Source organism: Schistocerca nitens, chromosome 3, assembly GCF_023898315.1.
Source record: "Schistocerca nitens isolate TAMUIC-IGC-003100 chromosome 3, iqSchNite1.1, whole genome shotgun sequence".
NCBI classification, from domain to species: domain Eukaryota; kingdom Metazoa; phylum Arthropoda; class Insecta; order Orthoptera; family Acrididae; genus Schistocerca; species Schistocerca nitens.
In genome coordinates, this window is record NC_064616.1 from 274,996,983 (window position 1) to 275,019,934 (window position 22,952).

The following is a 22,952-nucleotide window of genomic DNA, read 5'->3' on the forward strand; positions in this document are numbered from 1 at the left end:
TGAGAAAACCATTCCTGCTGGATGAGGTGGACTACCTGCCTCAGGATGGGGTTGGCTGCTATTTCCTTGGCGAATTGGGCACTCATGATCAGAAAACTGTCTACCACTCAGGAGGAGGAGATATGCAGATGAAAGCACATGAGCTACTCTTGATCAAACTGGGGGCCAACGGGCAGCTGGGATAAGGCACCTGCATTGTCATGGTACCCCATGGGGCAAAAATGAATGCCTCACTTGTATTTGGAGAGGAAAAGGGCCCACCAATACAACATGTGTGCTGCCTTATCAGGCATCTGGATGGATGGACTAAATGACAAAAGTAAGGGCTTGTGATTTATAATTAGATGCAAATTTGGTGCCACATAAGAAAATGTGAAATTTAGTGATGACATATTCAACGGCCAGACATTCATTGATTTGAGAATAGTGGACTGAGAGCTTTGGATGCAAATGCCAGTGTCTGCTCCAAGCCATCTGCAGTCCAATACAAGAGGAACACCTCATCGCCATGGTGAAAGGCATCCATAGCCAAAATTAATAGTTTTATGGGATCAAAGGCAGCTAGACATGGAGCCAACCAGAGGTGTTCCTTCAGTGTGGTCAAGGTCTGGTCACACACCGGAGACCAGATAAATGGAACACCTCTGCATAGGAGATGCAGTGGGTGCACAGTGGTGGATGGCTTGTGAATGAGCTGGTGGTAATATGCAATTTTACCTAACAAAAAAGTCTGCAGTTCGCCAATTGACAAGGGATGTGGCAGGTCTGTAACAGCCCAAAGATTCTCCATGGGTTGAATGCCCTGCCTTGAGATAACAGGGCTCAAATAATGGATGGATGGAAAAGTTTGAAAAAAAGGGCCTGGAGGTTGTGCAGATGGTAGCTCCTAGTACATCCTGTAATGACGATGTCATCCAGGTAAGTTGAAACAGTGTGGAATACTGGACATGACCTGTTCCAAACAGCATTGAGAAATTGTGGGGGCACTAACCACCCTGAACATCAACCATTGGTATTTATAAAGGCTGAATGGCATGTTAATGACCATGATATGCTTAGACTCATCATCCAGGGGTAAATGGAAAGATCACATTTGGAGGAGAACTGACCCCTGCTAAGCATGTGAAAAGTTTGTCAGGATGTGGCAACAAGTATATGTCGATCACAGACTGCAAATTCATAGGGGCCTTAAGATCACCACAAAGGTTCAGTTTAGCAGATGGTTTCTTAACAGTGAAGGCGGTGTGGCCGATTCACTAGAGAAAATGAGAGACACAATCCTGCGAGAGGCAAGCCAGTCCAGTTCCACCTTGACGTGTAAGCCAGGGGACTCTATCTAGCATAAAAAAATCAAGGACAAGCCGACTGCTTCAAGGTTATGAGGACTTGGAAGTCTGTGGACACCCAAGATCTCCCACAAAGATATCCTGAAATTCTGAACACAGAGATTCCAAAGACTGATAGAGGACCTCAACAGATACCAACTGTATTGAGTCAGTAACTGAAAAGCCAAAGGCATAAAAGACATCAAACGTGAAAAGATTTGCTGGGCTAGCATCATGAACAACAATAAAGGTAATAGGTTGAGTCACTGATTTATAGGTAACTTCCTTAGTGAACTGACCAAGAAAAGGGATTTGTTGTTTACCTTATCCCCTGAGGTGCCTGTTTCCCTGTGACAGCTGATAGAGGAGGTCTGAAGATGTTTGGGCATTAAGCAGAGAAACTACCATGCTGGTGTCCACCTGCAGATGCAGCTGCCTTGAGAGAACCTAAACTTCAATAAAAAGCTTGTTGGGAACCAGCTCTGACCTCAACACTTCCTGAACATCCATATTATGTGCTCTGATGCTGTGTTCTGTACAGCTGAGCAGTTGAGTGGCAGACTGCCACAGTGTGGCCTTTTTTCTGACACTTAAGACAGAAGGCCCAGATTAGTATGTCTGGAGCAACCCAACACACATGATGGCAACTGTGGGCAGCAGGTGGAACACTGTATACATGCTGTGCAGGAGCTGCTGGATCAGCCAGTTTGCAGTGCCATGATGTTGTCCTCCCCGAATACAGCCGGGCCTCCCTGTACCACTGTGACATTGCACCAGGCTTCCGGTTGCTGACCAGTGGCTTGTGAAACCTCATACAACTGGGCAAGTAACAAAACCTCTGGAGGGCCCATTACCAGACTTTCTTATCTGGGGCAGAGTGGATGATAACATCACGAACCATGATGTCTGCATATGACTCTTTTGCCTTATCTGTGACAAAATGGCACTTGCAACTAAGGCCACCATGGAGGGTCATGGCCCAGGAATGGTAAGACTGATGGTGCTGCTTCTTCCAATGGTAAAATTCAACCCTAGTGACCACGATGTGTATGCAGAAGCAATAATATGAAGACATCAATGAATGTTAGATGTCAAATGACAATGAGTAAGGCTCCTGCAATGGGGCCAACTGCTGGAATGCCTGATACAAGGTGGAAGAAATCCATGACAAAAACAGTACATGACATACCTCTGCATCAGTAACACTGAAAGTATGAAAATGCTACTGTAGGTGGTGTTTGCATGCCTACCAATCTTCTGCCACTTTATTGAATAGCACAAACTGAGAAGAAATGGAGCAAGAGCTGAATTTTTGGAGAGCAACACCAGCAAAGCCTGTTACATGACAGTGATGAGGTCCATCTGTTCCTGCACCAACATATGAATCAGAGACCCTCTGCCATGCCAAAATGTGGAAAGCAATTGTACAAAGAAAAAACTTGTCGCCAATGTGATCTAATCTTGCAAGAGAACACCACACAATAACTGATACAAAGAACTTTATTAAATGTTGAGAACAATTTATTATAATGGGCACATTAGCCACATAGTGGCTGACAATAACAGTCTGATAACACATATGCAGAGGTAAATATGTAACTGAGTTAAAGCTGGCTATGCCAATCTCTAAAATCTATCTGCCAGCTGGTACAGTGCATGGACAAGAGGCTGTACACACATCCACAAGTGGTGGTGTCCAACAGTTGTCAAACTTCTAGCTGCATCTGCCAAGTTATGTGGCATGGCTTATTACTGCGCACTCTGATCTCAGGTATGTGGGTCACTACAGTTTTCATTCTTATTTCATCCTGCAATGTTTGGACTGCATCAGAGAGGGACATATAGTGGGTTCCCCTCATGAGACTACATTCATATGTAGGTTATTATCCGGTTTCCACATTGTGTGTGGCTTATTGTTTTGGGTGTTATATCACACCACCTCTTTGAAATTGTCTGAAATGTCCACTTTAGTGCATTGCACACTGCAGAGGAAAAGTTTCATTCTGCAACCAATCCTTGGACTCTGACTAAGCTATTCTATCTCATACCTTTAGTCTAAGTTTGATAATAGAGCAGGAGAGAAAGAAGACCCTTGAGTTTGAAAGTGTAACAGAAAGATACTAGTGACTTGAAGAATTGACTCAGTCTGTGAGATATGCTTAGATGCCCTAAATGATAGAGTATGGCCCATGAAAGACAAATATCTCATTTCCGGTCCCAGACTACAACACAGTATTAATTTATCATGAATTAATTCCACTGTACATTTGGCTCACTCTACAAATTTCTAGTTATTCACCAATTCTGTATTTCACTGTTGGCAGAGTTAGTTAATTCTTTGTGTGACATTTTCTTTCACTGTTAATCGAAAATAAATGCCTTCCTTATTCTTTGCTAGCTGTTAAACTATATTTGTTATCTAATGGAATCTAAAAAGGGCCTTTAATGATTTTCAAGACTCAAAGAGAAATTAGAAACAATAAAACAACAATGTGGTTCATGAAAGTGGTAATAAGTCCACATTTCAGATTCATAAAAGCCTGTAAAAGAAATGTTGGCAACTTATATTGTAAGTCATAATCACTGAATTTTCATAGGTTTTCATGCAAGATTACCAATTATTAAATGTCAAGTAAAAGTAGCAACAAACTTTTGATAAAATTATAGTGTCATATTACTGTTCACAAACACAAGAATGATTTCAGCACAAACTAAAGCTACTAAAACTGCAATAATGGCAATGAACCAACTGCTGGGAAATTAACATGGTTTTTTTTCTAAATAGCGTTTATGTTGTAGTGAGTTTAAAATGCCTGGAAGACTTGCCTATAATGTTACACAAATATTTTTATGTGTTTAAATATCAATTCAGATCAACACATAAAGCAGAATTTCTATAAATTATTTTGTACTTTAGCATTTATACATCTTTAATGGCTTCTTCTACTCTCTATTCTCTACCACATCTAAAATCTTGTGTGTTTATATGTTTATTGGGAATGTTCTTATGCATTATTAATTTAGCTATATTGCTGAAACTATTTTTTCCTCTTTATCAGCCATGGAAATAGTTGGCCCATCAAAAAGAACCATCTGTGGGGTAACATTCCAAGCCATGTTTGCTGTTGGTGTTATGATGGTTGCATTTTGGGGTTATTTTATAAAAGACAGCACACTGCTTCAAGTTGTATATGGACTACACAGTACAATTCTCATTGCACACTGGTGGTAAGTACAGTCTAATTTCTTCAAGACCAAAAAAAAATTTTTCTGTTTTTACTATCAATAAATTATAGGTGTAAAAGAGTAAAATAACTTAAGTTATTTGAAAGTAGAATTTAGATCAATATTGGCACCAGTTCCACAAAATTTCTTTGATTGTAAACAAAGTTATAAATTTAAGTACCAGGATTATGCTGCTTCAACTACTTTTGCAGCTTTTCTCACTTTCATATGGGGCTTGTCTCCAAATATTCAAGTATTATGTGCAGAAAACAAGTAACTTCAACAGTTACATGGTGTTTATAAATAATGTTACTAAACAGGAAACAAATACAAATACTTGGTTCTACTGAATAGATTGTCTTCATTTCTGTTCCAAACTTATTTTCTTATTTTATTATTACAAATTAATTTTGAAATTATAATGTTAATTTTATCTGTTCAGTAATAATCTGCATCTTCTCTGTTACACTTCATTGTATTCATTTTCTGTTTACCACCATATACAGTTATTCCCACATTTCTGTTTTGTCTATAAAAAATGTGCCACTGCAATAAACACAATCAGCTGCTTCATGTGTCCTTCTCTGACTTAGAGTTTTGGAGTATCTGTCAACTGCCTTAGACACTAATGATTGTGCAAGTGCAGCATCCAAAAAGAATAGCTTGTATAAATACAAACTTAAGTGATGTGTAGAGCAGTGCACTTGTATACTTGTAATAAGTAGTTAGGATAACATTAATTACACCAAGCTCAATTGGTGAAGAACCAACAAACAAAGAGGAATTGTGAAAGCAAGTGTCAGTATGCATTGTAGACATTAAAGCGTCCAATGTCAGCAAGTATTAAATGCCAAAGTGAACTGAAAACATAACCAGAGTGGCAGTACCATTGTGTTTATGGCCAAGAAACAGGGCAAGGAAGTAGTACTAGTGCACAGTCCAGTATTCTTGCAAGTGGAGTGGTTTAATGTGCTACAAGTTTATACCCTGAATGGCTCAACAATTAAACATTGACCTGCACTTCTTCATGACAATACTGCTCACATACTCTAAGAACATCTAATTAACAGCATAATATATATGAATCATCAATTTGTCTGAATAAACAACAAATGTGTAACATTATCCTATTTATCTGGGCTAATATGCCTCTGGCAACCTGCATCTCTGTTGAATCTGGCTGAAAAGTAATTGGCGAAAGTAGACTATTTCATGTGACATTTTCCACACCAGGTTTACAGTCCAAAACACTTTAATGGCACTTTGATATCCAATAACCTAATGTTTATTGCCAAATCAAGTCTCATTCACTCTAATTTAAGCACAGACTATGTTTCACCCACATACTACACTCAGTTGATGACCTATAAAGACAAAGGCTGTTTGAGTGCACTAATCCAACATAAATGCACTGATTCACAATAAGTAATTTGTGGCAAGGGAATCATTAACACATTCATCAATTACACTGTCCTTTCAGGTAGCTATTCATACCAAAATGAAAACGATATGCACAGTAAACATAATTTGGAAACAACACAGTTCACAATTTGATACTATTGTCACAGTTTGCAGAAGGGATTATTAGAAGATTAACACATTCCATGAAACTAATAACAAGTTCACAGTCAATCAAATGAAACAGTCGCTGAGTAACCTCATGGACATGGATTTTAGCTAAAACTCAGCACGCTGTACAAGTTGTAATTTGCGTTAACACATCTGTGGTACACTGCGTTAATTTGAGGCACTGATCTTGCTCACATTATACACATCTGCAGACTGATTAAAATGGCTCCCAGCAGGCTTCCTTTTATAAGATTGCAAAAATTAGCAATAAACTCAGCTATGTTCATTTGCTGGAGTTTTACAAGTTACAGTTAAAGAGTGCTGTTTCTGAATAACTGAATAATGGAACACGATTTTTTTACTGGTGACTTTTTAGATAAAACAATAATTGCTGCTTAATTATGCTGTCTAGTTTGCCAAAATTTGGTATTCTGTTTCAGTAACAATGTTTTAGATAAGAATGTTAATTACTCTGAAACCAAACGAGGAAAAAAACTACTATCATATCTCCAACATTAGCAGTATAAGTGCTACAATTATTTATCTCTCTTTTTCCTCTACTCTCTCTGAAAGTTAGTAACTGGGTATTGTTGTGACAGTGCCACGACATTCAAAAGTGCCGCTACGTTAGTACGCGAACTCGGCGATAGAGGCGCTCCGCAGCTCGGCCGAGCGCGGGAGCGCCACCTGGCTATGAACGGCGCCGGCCGCATGTCACTGCACGGCAGTCGAATGAGAGATGCGGAGTCAGTAGTATGTAACCCGCTAGTGTTTCTACTTTTGCATATCCACGCAAATTATATGTGCTTAAAGGTTATAACATTTTGGCGACGAGGTCGGATATTTTTTTTCCTGCGTTGTGGACTTGGGTGTTCGTGTCGGGGCAGACATGGAACAGCTTATGCAAGCGCTCATTGAACAACAAACACAGCTGACGGCTGCTATTCAGGCGTTGACGACGTCGCTTACTCATCGTCTGTCTTCCTCTTCTCCGCCTCCGTTCCCTCCTTACGACGAGGCCGCTGAAGATTGGGAGGATTATGAGAAGCGTTTGCGGCAACACTTCTTGGCTTTCGGCGTTGTCGACGCTCCTATGTGTAAGTCGTTATTTCTATTTGGGATTTCCCCACGGATCTATCAGCTGCTATCTCAGTTAGCCCCTTTGCGGGAACCTGCCTCTCTGTCCTTCCAAGAAATGTGTGAATTGTTGTCTAACTATTACCGTAAAAACACCCACGTCGTTGCCGCCCGCGTGGCGTTCTACGGGTGTCGTAAACAGCCCCATCAATCTTACCGGGCTTGGGCGGCGGAATTACTCGGTCTGAGTAGGAAATGTCAGTTTGTCACGGACACTCATCATGAGTCTTATGCTGATTCAATGGTTCGGGACGCTATTCTACGGCTTGCTCCTGATAAAGAAGTTCGGCAACGTGCCTTACAACTGCCAAACCCGTCGTTGTCGGAAGTTCTCAGCATCGCTCAATCTTTTGAAGTGTCTCACGCTGCTGGTGCGCAAATAGACGCGTGGTGTGATGTGGGCGCTGTACAGACCGCTTTCGACGCGGACAATTTGCCTGTTTCACAGGGGAACGACGATGTGGCGGCGGTTCACTCGCGTCAACAACGTCGCGTGGGGCCCCCACGCTCGCAGCGAAAACAGCAACCACGGAAGCAGGTTCGTTCCGCATTTCCTTCTTGTCCACGTTGTTTCGTACAGCATGACAGGGCCGCGTGTCCAAAGCGTTGGGCCACGTGTAATTCCTGTAGGAAAAAAGGCCACATTGCTTCTGTGTGTCAGTCCCCTAAAGCTCCTGTCGACGAGGACGAGGCATCTGACATGGATGTTAACTGTGTGCTTTCTCAAACAAATAAGTTTTTTGTTACTGTTCGTGTTCTGGATAAAGACATTCGCATGCAAGTGGACACGGGCTCTGCAGTAACTCTCATTAATTCTCGCACGTATTTGGAGTTGGGCTCCCCTCCCTTGTCTCCCGTTACGCGAAATCTGCGAACTTATAATAAGCATGAAATTCCTATCGTTGGCCAGTTTGATGCTTCCACTGCCTACAAGTCTGTTAGGCCCCTCACGTTTTATGTGGTGGATCATGCGGGAACGGAAAACCTGTTCGGTTATGATGCTTTCCAGTTGTTCGGGTTCTCCATTGATGTGCACCTCATATCTGAGGATATTCCGTATCAACAACTGGATGGATTGTGTTCTGAATTCTCGTCCGTGTTCTCTGCTGGTCTGGGTCGGGCCAAGGATTTTGAAGACCACGTTACTCTTAAACCTACAGCTCGCCCTAAGTTTTTCCGGGCACGCCCTATTCCGATGGCGTTGCGTGCGCCTGTCAAAGCTGAGATAGACAGGTTAACAGCTTCAGGGATTCTCCTTCCTGTTACCTCCAGCGAATGGGCATCGCCCATCGTCGTGGTTTCTAAACCAAACGGGAGTCTGCGATTGTGCGGTGATTTTAAAGCCACTGTCAACGCTCAGAGCCTCATTGACACTTATCCTCTTCCCCGTCCTGAGGAGTTATTTACTAAGCTCGCTGGGGGCCAGTTCTTTTCCAAACTTATCGGAGGCGTACCATCAGTTGCCATTGGATGCGTCTTCCAAGGAATTTCTCGTCAACACTCCTTGTGGGTTGTATCAGTACCAGCGGTTACCATTTGGCGTCGCTAGCGCGCCAGCCATTTTTCAGCGGTTTTTGGAACAGCTCACGGCTTCCGTTCCTGGCTGCATCAACTACCTGGATGACATTGTTGTCACGGGGGCCTCCACTGAGGATCACCTTCGCAATTTGCGTTCACTGTTTCGGGTCCTGCATTCAGCTGGGTTGAAGTGCAATCTGGACAAGTCAGTTTTTCCAACCCTCCATTGTGTATCTTGGTTTCCACTTGTCCCATGAGGGTATACGTCCTCTTAAGACAGCACGTTGCGGCCATTACCGCTCTACCCCGGCCGTCTACGTCAAAGAACTTCAGGCGTTTCTCGGCAAGGTTGCTTATCACAAATTCATTCCATCCGCGGCGGCAGTGGCTCATCCTCTGCATCAGCTGTTACGCAAAAACGTTCCTTTCTGTTGGTCCGACGAGTGTGAGCAGGCTTTCGTCCGCCTGAAGGCTCATTTGCAGTCGGCGCCTTGTCTTGACCCATTCCGTCCGGGTCAGCACTTGGTTCTGGCGACTGACGCGTCACAGTATGGCCTAGGGGCTGTTCTCGCCCATCGGTATGAGGATGGGTCGGAACGACCCATCGCCTACGCTTCCAAGTCCCTCAACGGTGCTCAACGGCGTTACTCTCAAATCGAAAAGGAGGCGCTCGCTATCGTTTATGCTCTAAAAAAGTTCAGCGTTTTTTTGTATGGTTCTAAGTTTCACCGACCACAAGCCGCCGGTCTCTGTTCGGCCCCTCGGCGTCGCTTCCGGATAAGGCAGCTCACCGCCTGCAACGTTGGGCCTTATACTTGTCTCGTTTTCACTATGAGATTCACTATCGCCCCACGGCCCAGCACGCCAACGCTGACGCGTTGTCGCGTTTGCCGATGGGCTCCGACCCGGTTTTCGATCGAGATGAACTACTGTTTCCACATTGACGAGGAAGAACGTCGTGCGGTCGAGGGTTTTCCACTTACCGGTTCGCAGGTCGCGTCGGCTACTGCGCGGACCCGGTCCTGCGTCAGGTGATCGGTTTTGTTCAACGGGGTTGGTCGGACAGGACCAAGGGCCGGGCATCGGATCCCCTTCGCAACTACCATGCCTCGCGCCTTCGTCTGTCTGTTCGTGAGGGTGTTGTTCTTCTGGCCACGGATGGCGCATCTCCACGGGTCGTGGTGCCAGCCTCTCTTCGCAAAGCTGTTCTCAAACTATTGCATGAAGGCCATTGGGGATTTCTCGGACTAAGTCCCTGGCCTGCAGGCACGTTTATTGGCCCGGTATTGATTCGGACATCGTCCACATGGTCGCTGCGTGTGATCAGTGTGTTCAACAACTGGCTGCACCTCGTACAATGCCCTCTCCGTGGCCTGATCCGGCGCAGCCGTGGGAACGGGTGCACGCTGACTTTGCCGGCCCCCCTTCCTCGGCACTTTTTGGCTACTGTTGATTGACGCCTTCTCGAAGTTTCCGTTTGTTGTTCGATGTGCGTCGCCCACCACCACCACCACCACCACCACCACCACCACCACCACCACCACCGCGGCGACGACGCTGGCTTTGTCCAAAATCTTTGCGCTAGAAGGTCTTCCATCTACGATTGTCACGGACAATGGCCCTCAGTTCTCTTCGCAGGCCTTCCGTGATTTTTGTACTGGACAAGGGATTCATCATGTTACAGCACCGCCCTTCCATCCGCAATCGAATGGGGAGGTCGAGCGCCTTGTCCGCACTTTCAAAAGCCAAATGAAAAAATTCCTTAGTTATTTTTCCACAGATGACGCTCTGTTGCAATTTCTGAGTTCTTATCGCTTCACGCCTCTGCGTGATCGCAGCCCTGCTGAACTTTTGCATGACCGCCAACCGCGCACTCTACTGCACCTGCTTCACCCTGTCAGGCCTTGTACTGTGTCCCCTAGTGCGGGAAAATACCCGGTGGGCGCCGACGTGTGGGCACGGGGGTATGGATCTCGCCCTAAATGGATTCCAGGGGTGGTCCAGGCTCTTCGCGGCCGCCGGCTTTGTGAAATACGTACGGACGACGGCACGGTTGTTCGCCATTACGACCAGATGCGCCCACGAGTGGTGGCCACGCCGGTGCCACCGCCCCTTCTTTAGTCTCCACCAGCCCGTGAAGCCAGTCCTGTCGCTGCTGCCGATCTTCCGGGCGTGTTGCTGCAGCCGACGTCGCTACCGCTTCCGAGTACGCCGGAACCGGCCCCAGTCGCGACGCCGCCTTCTCCGGGACCCATCTCGCTGGAGCACAGCCCCAGGTCCACGACACCTATGAATGCTGCTCCGGAGTTTTCACCCATCATCTCGTCCAGGAGGCACGTTCCACGCGCAAGCTTCCGTCCTGACATTTTCGACCATACTCTCGTGTTTCTCCGCGGGATCTTCTCGGGGCCTCCCAAGAGGCCATGGATGTCTCCGCACTGTCCGTGTCTCCAAGGAAGTGAGTTTTTTTTTTTCAAGGGGGGAAAGTGTTGCGACAGTGCCACGACATTCAAAAGTGCCGCTACGTTAGTACGCGAACACGGCGATAGAGGCGCTCCGCAGCTCGGCCGAGCGCGGGAGCGCCACCTGGCTATGAACGGCGCCGGCCGCATGTCACTGCACGGCAGTCGAATGAGAGATGCGGAGTCAGTAGTATGTAACCCGCTAGTTTTTCTACTTTTGCATATCCACGCAAATTATTAGTGCTTAAAGGTTATAACAGGTATATGTTCACATGTGAACAAGGATACTAACGTTTGCAATTACTGGTATTTGTAATTAGCACAATTTTTCGGTAAACTAATTACATCAACAGATTCTGATTAAGAAAATGATGGTACTGGGTAATAAAGTCAAGTTGGCTAAGGCCTGAGTTGATATTTGAGAATTTAGTAGTGTGCACAGGCCATATTATATATGGAAGATATCTGCAAATAAATAAATGAAACAAAATAAAATAAAAATTTGGTAGGAAGGAAAATGTGACAGGGGGAAAGAATCCATCTGTTTTGTTAAAACTGCTTAAATTCTGTTGCTTCATTTTTTCATTACAAACTAATTTCAACTACCTTTTGTGAAACTAAGTTGTCTTGTTTGTACACATAATGACTCATTTATTCTGGTAGCCTTTAAAACCAAATCCCATTGATAAAATAATTTTACCCAAAATTTGCTTACTAAGCTCGAAGTCAATTTCTGAGCAACAAAAGCTGTGAATTTTCTGCAAAGTTTTCTTTCTGTTGATCAAAGTATCACAAATACTATTTTCTAATAACCCATTTATCCATATCATCAATGAGATACTTATTGTGTGTGCAGTGCTTCTAGATACTTCGTCCACCTCCACTTCACATCATTCCCACCCACTGTCATTTGGACACCATTTACTTGCACAACTTTAACATTTTGATTGTACATTCTGTCTCGATTACCATCAGCACTGTCAAACATTTCTTCTTATAACTATCTCTAAATTTAATGCCATTGAGACCAAACCATAGTGGCTGCCACTGAAACATTTTGTTTGATAACTTTCAATACTAGCATGGAGAAGTAGTAACGTACACTATATTCAACTGGAACATAGCTGCACCTACTCATGTGACTAACAAGGGAAGGCCACATGAATGAGATCACACATTGACTTCAAACTTTGTACACTTTTAGGCCATTAAAACAACATAATGTGCAAGTAGCAAGGTGTACTACTCTGGCAGTTCTGAGAAAATTGCAAGAAGAGTTTTACACATCTATTAAATAAGTGATGTATCTGTGCACAGGTGCCAGATGTTAATATTCATGTTAATATGTTCAAGCTTTGTAAGATGCATGTGTATGAGGAGATGGTTCAACTCCTGCTCAAACTTTTGTTTTTGTAGTACAAATGTAAATTCTGTGATATTCAAAAAATTTCACCTACACCATTTGTTCTTGCTGCATTACCAATATCCCACCACTATGCAGGTTAACTGCTAAATGGGGCCTGCCTCTGTGTCTACAGCTCAAAGCATCAAGGTGCAAAGTAGTTCCAGGTACCTTACCAGATTGCATGTATAAGGAATTTTGCAAATTGCAAAGGCATACTTTTCAGGAAAACTCCACATGACTCTTATTTGTTAATAGCTATAAATGTCTGTTCTATTAATTAAATTTAATTAAAACTAGTAAGTAGTCAAGTAACATGAAATTCACTAAAACTTCATGCAGATACACACAAGGTTTTTTAATTCTATTACCTGTCATATGTCATATAAATCAAATAATGACCAGTGATGAAAAAGTATAGATTAAAAATTAAGACTGAACCATCAGCTTATGATGCCCACCATGTCTGGCCCCTACACACAGAAATGTCAGTTACATAATAGATGCATAAAACGTCTCTTGCAATTTTCTCAGGATTGTCAGATTAGTGCACCCTACTACTTGCACATTATGTTGTGTTAATGGCCTACTAAAAGTGTACAATGTTTGAAGTAAATCTGCATTCCCAACATCATGGTCTCCCCGTGTAAGTTAGTTCCTGCTGCAGGCTGGTCTGCAGTTTGCTTTGTCAAATAATAAGTATGTTTACAAGGGGCACAATTGTATCTCTCAAATAGGTTTGTCACATCATAGCAACAGCCTTGGGTGGCTAGGCTGTATGGAATGGAGCCCAGCCACCCATGGCCATCTCATCGGTAATGACGAGCAATCCTTCTCGAAATGTACTGAGGGTCTCACTGATACCATAATTACCCTCCCAACTTTGTACAGAAACAGATCTCTCATGCCTTATCTTTCCAGTCTCCTACCCCCTCCCAAAGTCCCACCATCCAGCCACAGAGGAGCATTCCCCTCATGACTCAGTACCACCCAGGACTGTAGCAACTAAATTACATTCTCTGGCAGGATTTCAACTACCTCTTGTTCTGCCCTGAATGAGAAATCTGCAACATAATATCCTTCTCACCTCTCCCACAGTGGTATTCTGCCATCAACCAAACCTACACATTATCCTAGTCTGTCCCTGCACAACCCTTGCTCCCAACCCCCTTGCCTCATGGCTCATATCCCTGTATTAGATCTAGATGCAAGACCTGTACCATATGTCCTTCCACTACCACCTACTCCAGTCCAGTCACAAACATGACCTATCCCATCAAAGGCAGGGCTACCTGTGAAATCAGTCATGCGATCTAAAAGCTAAGCTGCAATCACTGCTGCATTCAACATGGGCATGACAACCAACAAGCTGCCTGTCTGCATGAATGGCCACCACAAACTGTGACCAAGAAACAACTAGACCACCCTGTTGCTGAGCATGGCATCCAACACGACATTCATCATTTCAATGACTGCTTTGCAGCCAGTGCCATCTGGATCCTTCTGCCAACTCTAGTTTTTCTGAATTGAACAGATGGGAACTCTCCCTGCAGTATATCCTATGTTCCCATAACATTTCTTGCCTCAACCTTCATTATTCATTGTCCTTACCCATCTAGCCCCTACCCTCCCATTCCAGCACTACACAGCCCTCTATTCCACCAATGCTCAGTCTGCATATTTCTCTCCTGTGTGTGTGTGTGTGTGTGTGTGTGTGTGTGTGTGTGTGTGTGTGTGAGATCTCCACTGTATGGTGAGTGGCAACTATCCTTTTAATAATATTTCAGTAATATGGGGCCTAGTTGACTTTGCAGTTGTTGGAAGTGTTAGTCCATGTCATTACTTACTTTTCTACTAGAATTTCCCTCTAAGCATATAGTACTCCTTATGTAGCTCAGCTTTTTGGGGAATTTCTGAGAGCTCATTTTTATTTTTCAGGCTTATTGATGAATCGCCCCGCTGGTTATGGGCTCAAGGGCGAGTCACTGAAGCAGTGAAGATCGTTGATCGTGGTGCACAAATCAATAGCAACTCAGAAAAAGTGGATATAGCACACTTCGTTTCCAAAGGTGCACTGTCTGCACAGAAGCAAGAAACTGTTGCATATAGCCTATTAGATTTGTTCAAAACACCAAATCTTAGAAATAAAACACTCAATGTTTGTCTCAACTGGTACGTAATCTTCTCAAAATAATTTCTACATTTTCCATGATTTTTTATTGACATAACTGAAATTATGTAGTACATTCGAAAAGGAACCGTTCTCAAATGACTGAGGTTTTTTGCATGTAAAGGAAAGAATAAAGCAAAAGTGTATTACAGTACAGTATGGGTTAATGTTCGAGGAATGGGAGGAACATTCCCAACAATACATTAAATTAAGAGATACTGTTTATTTTATAGACCCATTGTGATGAGATCCTTCTTGATGTGGGACATAATACAAAATAAAATGTGAAATACAAGAATTAACATGTTTATATCAATATTCATGACAAACTTATTTAGCACAACAGAAGCTAGAAAATCTTAAACTGTGGAATTCATTTTAATTCACTTTAATTCAGTTTAATACAATTAACATAAACATATAAATCCACAATTACTTAAGCACTGTACATAAAATTCCTTTTCTTTTTACCTGCACTGGTAATCTTTATGGAATTAAGATGTGTGGAAGTTGTATATTGTATAGCAGTAACATAGTGACATCATTAACATTATAAACAGTAATTAGTTTTATCACAAAATTAATTGATGAACAGAGTGGCTACCATTGAAACTGCCTGTACCTTGTTAGCAGACTCCTCATTATGGTTGCTAACAAGTTACTGAAAATTTTCTTTACTGGCAGACATCTTGTTTGGAATAAAAGCAAGCACCCTTAACTACTCCTTGTGATAATTCTGTGAACTGAACTGATGTTTTGGAGACTGTATATATTATTTAATGCAAATCTAATTAACTGATGAATAAACAGTGTCAAGCAGTAATCACAATACCCACTTCTCTGAACAGGTTTGTGAACAATGTAACATCATGAAGAAAATGTGAAAGTTGTTTGAAATATAAAGAATATTTGAAGCATATAAATGATTAGGATTTTGAACCAATTAGTCTACATATGTGCTGATCAGCTTCCTCACAAGAACCATGGATACACACAAACTGTTGTACAGAGTTCAACATTTTGCACTAGTGTTACTTGGAGGGAAACATTACACCGCAGATCAGTACGCCTCACGCAGAATTTTTTTTCACAGAATTGTAGAATTTGAAATAAGTAAATGGGGATGCTTCATGCATGTAATTTGTATTTTATCAAATCAGAGATACAGCCAGTTACAATGAGTTCAACAATAGTGCATGGCATGCCAATTGGTAAAGAACAGAAACTTCCAGTAAGTCTTGCTTCCTTGTGAATTATAGTAATGACCTCATGTGATACTGTAGAGGTGAAAACAATCTCCCAATGGGCATTATTCAATGTCATACTAAATAAATGCTCCACATGATGTGGGGCACTACTAGATATCATAGCCACCTTTTTCATACTATTGATGCAACTTATTTGAAGGAATGTTGAATTCTTTTCTGGGCAACAAATACCATTTCTTTCTTCATATACACATATCTAACTTCATGCTCATCCTCCAAATAGGGTGCATTACTTCATATAGCTTTCAATGGTCCTGTCATCACCATTTACCAATATGTACTATGACTCATCAGACCAGGCAACATTTTCTCACACTTTGGGTGTCCAGTGATAGTGTTACTGTTCCCAGGCTAAAGTATGTGTGCCCTGTAAGATGTGATGAGCATAGGTACTGATGTGGGACTGTAGTCTCTGATTCCTATAATGTGAAACTGGTTCTGGATAGTATGGCAGCTCAGTGGTTGCTGTTGGCCAGCACTGAAGTGGTAATTTACTGTGTTATGACCTCTCTCTCTCTCTTCTGTTACACTGTGTAGTTGGTGGCAACTCTTGTTATTAACATGTTGTTGCATATGCTAGTGGATACTTGTAGAGGTAGATCTCCTCAAAGTAAGGTATTTGTGGTGCAGCATTGACAAGATGACTCATGAAAATCACAGTGCCAGCTTGATCTTAGAGGTTGATTGTCCCATGCACAGGCACCTGTGATTTGGTGACAATCAACTGCTGTGATATCATACATCTTGCCAATTTTATGTCTATCATTGCAAAACCACTACGAAGTCTGATGAACTCCCACTCACATAATATGCCAGTCACTATAGTGACTGGCACATTCTCTTTCCAATGCAGTAACTATATCTTCTTCAGTTGTTGAGTGTAATGTAAAATTCTGAAAAAAATGTTTCAGAAAATGAAGCAACTAAAGGAGACAGACTTTCATTAAGGACTAGGAAATACACTGAATCCCTTAGGAATATAACACAGACACCTACTTAAAAGTAACATTTCATACAAAATTATAATACTTTTCCAAAATTAAATACAATTATTATTTATTATTAAGGAATTACAAGCTACATAATCTCTTTGCTGCAGACATAATGTTTCCCAAACTTGTTTGTTTTTACAATGTTCTCTCCAATTAGAAATTTTCAAGTAAATTAAGTTCTATTCCACATCATCTTAGAATCTCATTCTCTTGTTACATGGTCAGGTTCTTTAATTAGGCCATAGAGTTCTTGTTTATTGTTTTGATATGCCAGTCTCCAGTGATTTGGTCTTTCACTGCTCCAAACATTTTTCTGTGGAATATTCTGCTTGTGGATGCATATTTTGGTTTCAATAGAGATATTTCCGTTCTTTTAGAAATTTCATAATGCATAATTCATTTAAATACAATGAATCACAAAAATATTATCTACAAGGTCTATGGTCTCTGTTTTGCAGGTTTGCTAATAGCCTGGCATACTATGGTTTGTCCCTGAACACAGGGAATCTTGCAGGAAATCCATATTTAATTTTATTCATTCTTGGGTTGGTAGAAATACCCAGTTATATCATGACTATTTTGTTGATGGACCGTACTGGAAGACGTTCGCTTATTAGCTCACTAATGCTGCTGGGTGGGATATGCTGTATCATAGCATGCTACATTCCACAAGGTATGTCAACAGTGTTTTCTAAATTTCTCTATTCACAAAAGTAAATACATTATATTCTATTTGCTCAGAGTATATACTACAGTATATAACATAACACAATGTCCATAAATCTAATGTAGTTACACACAGTGCTCAGAAACAGTCTGGATAGCTTGTAAGGTTGTTGCAGAGTAGGTTGTGCTGAGAAATAACTGTTAAGAAAAAAAATTTATATGCTACACTTTTCTGAGTTAATTAGCACTGGAGTTAGCCAGTCAAGTAGTTGCACAAGCAAATTGAAGTGGCCCACCAGGAACAGTTTCACCAGATGTGTTCTTTCTTTGGTTTCCTAAAACTGAACAAGAGAGCAATACAAAAACTGGATATGAGATGGCAGTAAGGATCAAAGCCAAACAAAAGGCTGGTGAGCCACTTGAAATTGCATGTGTAATGGCCTGATTGGCTAATTTCAATGATGATTAACACTGAAACAGTGCAACATATGGAATTGTTTTCTTAACAATTAGTTCTTACTATGACCTACCCTGTAACACCCTAGCAATTTTTACACAATGTTTCTGATCATCCTCTATAATGTATAAGGTAGTTACTGGTGCCCTAATGTATTAGCAAATTTATGCAAGATCAGATAAACTTGTCAGGTCTTATTTTTTTAATCCTGGCCAACAGTCTGCATTACATATAAAATTATTACATAGTTTGCTATAACAACTATATGAATAATGTAAGAGTATTATCATTTTACATTATAACAGTGGTAGTGAAAAACAAAATAAATATTATGAAAGAAAGTAAGAGATTAAAAAGAGAAAAATAAGAGGAAAAGTTGGAAAAAGGGTTACTAATGGTAACATACACAAACATTAACCAGTGCTTGAAAATACCATTTGGTCTGTCAATAAAAGTGAAAAATATAAAAAGTATGCTTCATTTTGAAGAACTGGCAAGAAGAAATACACATATTAGTGGTGAACATGACATCTAATTAAGGATGCTTTGTTAAGAGGGAAACAGAGCAGTTAACAAATTAATATGTCTCAAGTAGTGTGCATTCATTTTCAGTTATATTTGGAAACTGAGGTGCAAATATAATAAAAACCATGGGGCAATAAGTTCCAGAACATGGCAAGAAACACCTTTTACACTTGAATTTGTTATTTTCAGCTGCTTTACTTCTAATTTTCCTTAGCAGTATTTAGGCATTTTCACCAGTTCTAAACTATATTCCTACTTCTCAGTGTTCACTCTAGATAGTGGATATTTTACAGATGTTTATAACTATGTTGGACAGCACATTTTGAAACCTAGCAGTCAAGCTATACTGTTTGCTCTGCAAATTCACGTCTTTCTTACTTTTCTTATTCCTCCATGATTCCCGCGCCTTTAACATCATTCACTTAATCTGATTCCATAGTTCTTGACAATTATTAATATAACTATCATTACTATTATTATTATTATTATTATTATTATTATTATTATTATTATTATTATTATTATTATTATTATTATTATTTAAATACTTAATTACACTTCAGCTTTCTCTTAGCTGCTTACTGCTGTAACACAGGAGACAACTGGGAACTTCATTTTGATCTTCCAAAGACCATTTGTATCCATAATCAATACACTGGTTTACTTTTAATTTGTGTTTATGACTGTGTACATTCTACTGCCACAGATTTTAGTAAGTGATTTTACTGTATGGTTTTCTAAAAATTCTTGTATTTGAAACACATTTTGAATTTCATTGCTGATAGTACTCTAGTAAATCATTCATTTATTCTATCACTACACACCATTTTAAATGGTCAGTCATATATCAACTAGTTCAGATTTACCACAAAAAGAACTGTAGTAGATTGGTATGTCAGCAAATAAATTGGCTTTCTTTTTTCGATATATTTTTTATTTGAATAATTTTGAGGTTAGTTCTAATTTCCTCAGATAAAATAAGGGGCTCAACAATAAGTAAAAACAAACAGAATGGCTTTCAGTTTATAGCAGCGGATGAATAAGAGTAACATTAGGAACTATTTTATTTTTTAAATATGAATTGATCATTGCAGTACTAATTAATTCCAGTCTGACAACTGAGAACTACAGTGATTTTTTTGTAGAAAATGATAATTTAATTTTTAGAAACTATTGTGTTATTGCATTTAAAATTTTTCTTAAATGATAGCCTTCATACAGAGTTATATTATATTTTTCATATAATTTTAATGTGAATTATTTATTGTACTTCCAGAGACAGCAACAGGAAGTGTTTCTGCAGTTACAGTAGTTATGCTTGGAAAGTTTTTCATAGCAGGATCATTTGCTATCATCTACAACTATACAGCAGAACTTTTTCCCACAGTAGTGCGCAATACAGCATTGGGTGTTGGCAGTATGTGTGCACGTCTCAGTGGTGCTTTGACACCTCTAATCACACTTCTGGTGAGTTACACATAATGCAATGGAGATGCAAACAGTGCCTCATTTTGCTATATAATGTTCTGAAACAGAATTGTCTGTGTAATTAGCAGTTTAGATCTATAACACAGCAGTGTTTCACATTTTGAAGCATCGGTCATGTCAAACCCAACACACACTTTTCTCATATGACATACTGAAAGCTTTGGACCAAGTCAGTCACAAAGATGCAGTATTTGTTGATTTCCAAAAAGCATTGCAATTTGTACCATACCTACACTTCTTGTCGAAAGTACAATCACATACTGTCTCTAGCAAAATGTGTGACTGGTTTGAGGACTTTTTGATATGGAGGATGCAGCATGTCATCTTGGATGGAGAGTCATCATCAGATGCAGAAGTAACTTTGGGTGTGCCGCAGGGAAGTGTGTTGGAACCCTTGCTGTTCATCTTGTATATTAATGACCTTGCAGAAAATGTTAATAGTAAACCCATACTTTTTGCAGAGGATGCAGTTATCTGTAATGAAGTACAGTCTGAAAGAAGCTGCATAAATATTCAGTCAGATCTTGATAATAGTTCAAAGTGGTTCAAATATTTGGAAACTTTCTTTGAAAATATAAAACTGTGCACTTCACAAAATGAAAAAACATACTGGTAGTATCCTATGACTGTATTACCAATGATTCCCTGTTGGAATCAGCCAACTCATACAAATACCAAGTATAACACTTTGTAGGGATATGAAATGGAATGATCACATAGGCCCAGCTGTGGGTAAAGCAATTGGTAGACTTCCATTTGTTGGCAGAATACTGATGAAGTGCAGTCAATCTTCAAAGGAGACTGCTTACAAATCACTTGCGCAACTGGTCATAGAGTGTTGTTCCAGAGTGTGGGACCTGTATCAAATAGGACAATCAGGGGTTACTGAACATATACATAGAGGGGCGGCATGAATGGTCACAGGTTTGTTTGATTCAGGGGAGAGTGTCTCAGAAATGCTGGAAACTGAAGTGGCAGACTCATGAAGATAGACATAAACTATCAAAGGAAATCTGCTAACAAATTTCAAGAACAGGTTTTAAACTATGACTCTGGGAATACACTACAGGCCCCTACATACTGCTCACACAGAGATCATGAGGATAAGATTAGAATAACTGCACAGTGCACAGAGGCATTCAAACTAGCATTCTTCCCACACTCCACATGTGAATAGGATGTGAAGAAACCCTAATAATTGGTACAAGGCATTCATCCTCTGCTCTTCACTTTACAGTGATTTGCAGAGTATACAGGGTGTTACAAAAAGGTACGTCCAAACTTTCAGGAAACATTCCTCACACACAAAGAAAGAAAATATGTTATGTGGACATGTGTCCGGAAACACATACTTTCCATGTTAGCGTTCATTTTATTACTTCTCTTCAAATCACATTAATCATGGAATGGAAACACACAGCAACAGAACATACCAGTGTGACTTCAAACACTTTGTTACAGGAAATGTTCAAAATGTCCTCCATTAGCGAGGATACATGCATCCAGCCTCCGTCGCATGGAATCCCTGATGCGCTGATGCAGCCCTGGAGAATGGCGTATTGTATCACAGCCATCCACAATACGCACACGAAGAGCCTCTACATTTGGTACCGGGGTTGCGTAGACAAGAGCTTTCAAATGCCCCCATAAATGAAAGTCAAGAGGGTTGAGGTCAGGAGAGTGTGGAGGCCATGGAATTGGTCCGCCTCTACCAATCCATCGGTCACCGAATCTGTTGTTGAGAAGCGTACGAACACTTCGACTGAAATGTGCCGGAGTTCCATCGTACATGAACCACATGTTGTGTCATACTTGTAAAGGCACATGTTCTAGCAGCACAGGTAGAGTATCCCATATGAAATCATGATAACGTGCTCCATTGAGTGTAGGTGGAAGAACAAACTAAAATGAGCTCTAACATGGAAATTAAGCATTTCTGGACACATGGACACATAGACACATAACATATTTTCTTTCTTTGTGTGTGAGGAATGTTTCCTGAAAGTTTGTCCGTACCTTTTTGTAACACCCTGTATATGTAGATGTAGCTCTGACAGTTAATTCTATATAAGTCATGTTAGACTGATGCATACTGAGATTTCTGAATGAGATTTCTGAATGAGATTTCTGAATGAGATTTCTGAATGAGATTTCTGAATGAGATTTCTGAATGAGATTTCTGAATGAGATTTCTGAATGAGATTTCTGAATGAGATTTCTGAATGAGATTTCTGAATGAGATTTCTGAATGAGATTTCTGAATGAGATTTCTGAATGAGATTTCTGAATGAGATTTCTGAATGAGATTTCTGAATGAGATTTCTGAATGAGATTTCTGAATGAGATTTCTGAATGAGATTTCTGAATGAGATTTCTGAATGAGATTTCTGAATGAGATTTCTGAATGAGATTTCTGAATGAGATTTCTGAATGAGATTTCTGAATGAGATTTCTGAATGAGATTTCTGAATGAGATTTCTGAATGAGATTTCTGAATGAGATTTCTGAATGAGATTTCTGAATGAGATTTCTGAATGAGATTTCTGAATGAGATTTCTGAATGAGATTTCTGAATGAGATTTCTGAATGAGATTTCTGAATGAGATTTCTGAATGAGATTTCTGAATGAGATTTCTGAATGAGATTTCTGAATGAGATTTCTGAATGAGATTTCTGAATGAGATTTCTGAATGAGATTTCTGAATGAGATTTCTGAATGAGATTTCTGAATGAGATTTCTGAATGAGA

At 40.6% G+C, this 22,952-nt stretch overlaps 1 protein-coding gene across 2 annotated transcripts in view; it reads left to right on the forward strand.

Annotated features, from left to right (window-relative positions):
- The window catches only part of LOC126249573 (organic cation transporter protein), a 704,235-nt gene that overhangs the window by 677,771 nt on the left and 3,512 nt on the right, over nucleotides 1–22,952 (forward strand). For both annotated transcript variants that reach the window (XM_049951237.1, XM_049951238.1), the window contains exons 6-9: nucleotides 4,385–4,553; nucleotides 14,577–14,810; nucleotides 17,527–17,741; nucleotides 19,993–20,183. In XM_049951237.1, coding sequence (XP_049807194.1) covers nucleotides 4,385–4,553; nucleotides 14,577–14,810; nucleotides 17,527–17,741; nucleotides 19,993–20,183 — 809 coding nt within the window. The remainder of the gene's footprint in view (nucleotides 1–4,384; nucleotides 4,554–14,576; nucleotides 14,811–17,526; nucleotides 17,742–19,992; nucleotides 20,184–22,952) is intronic.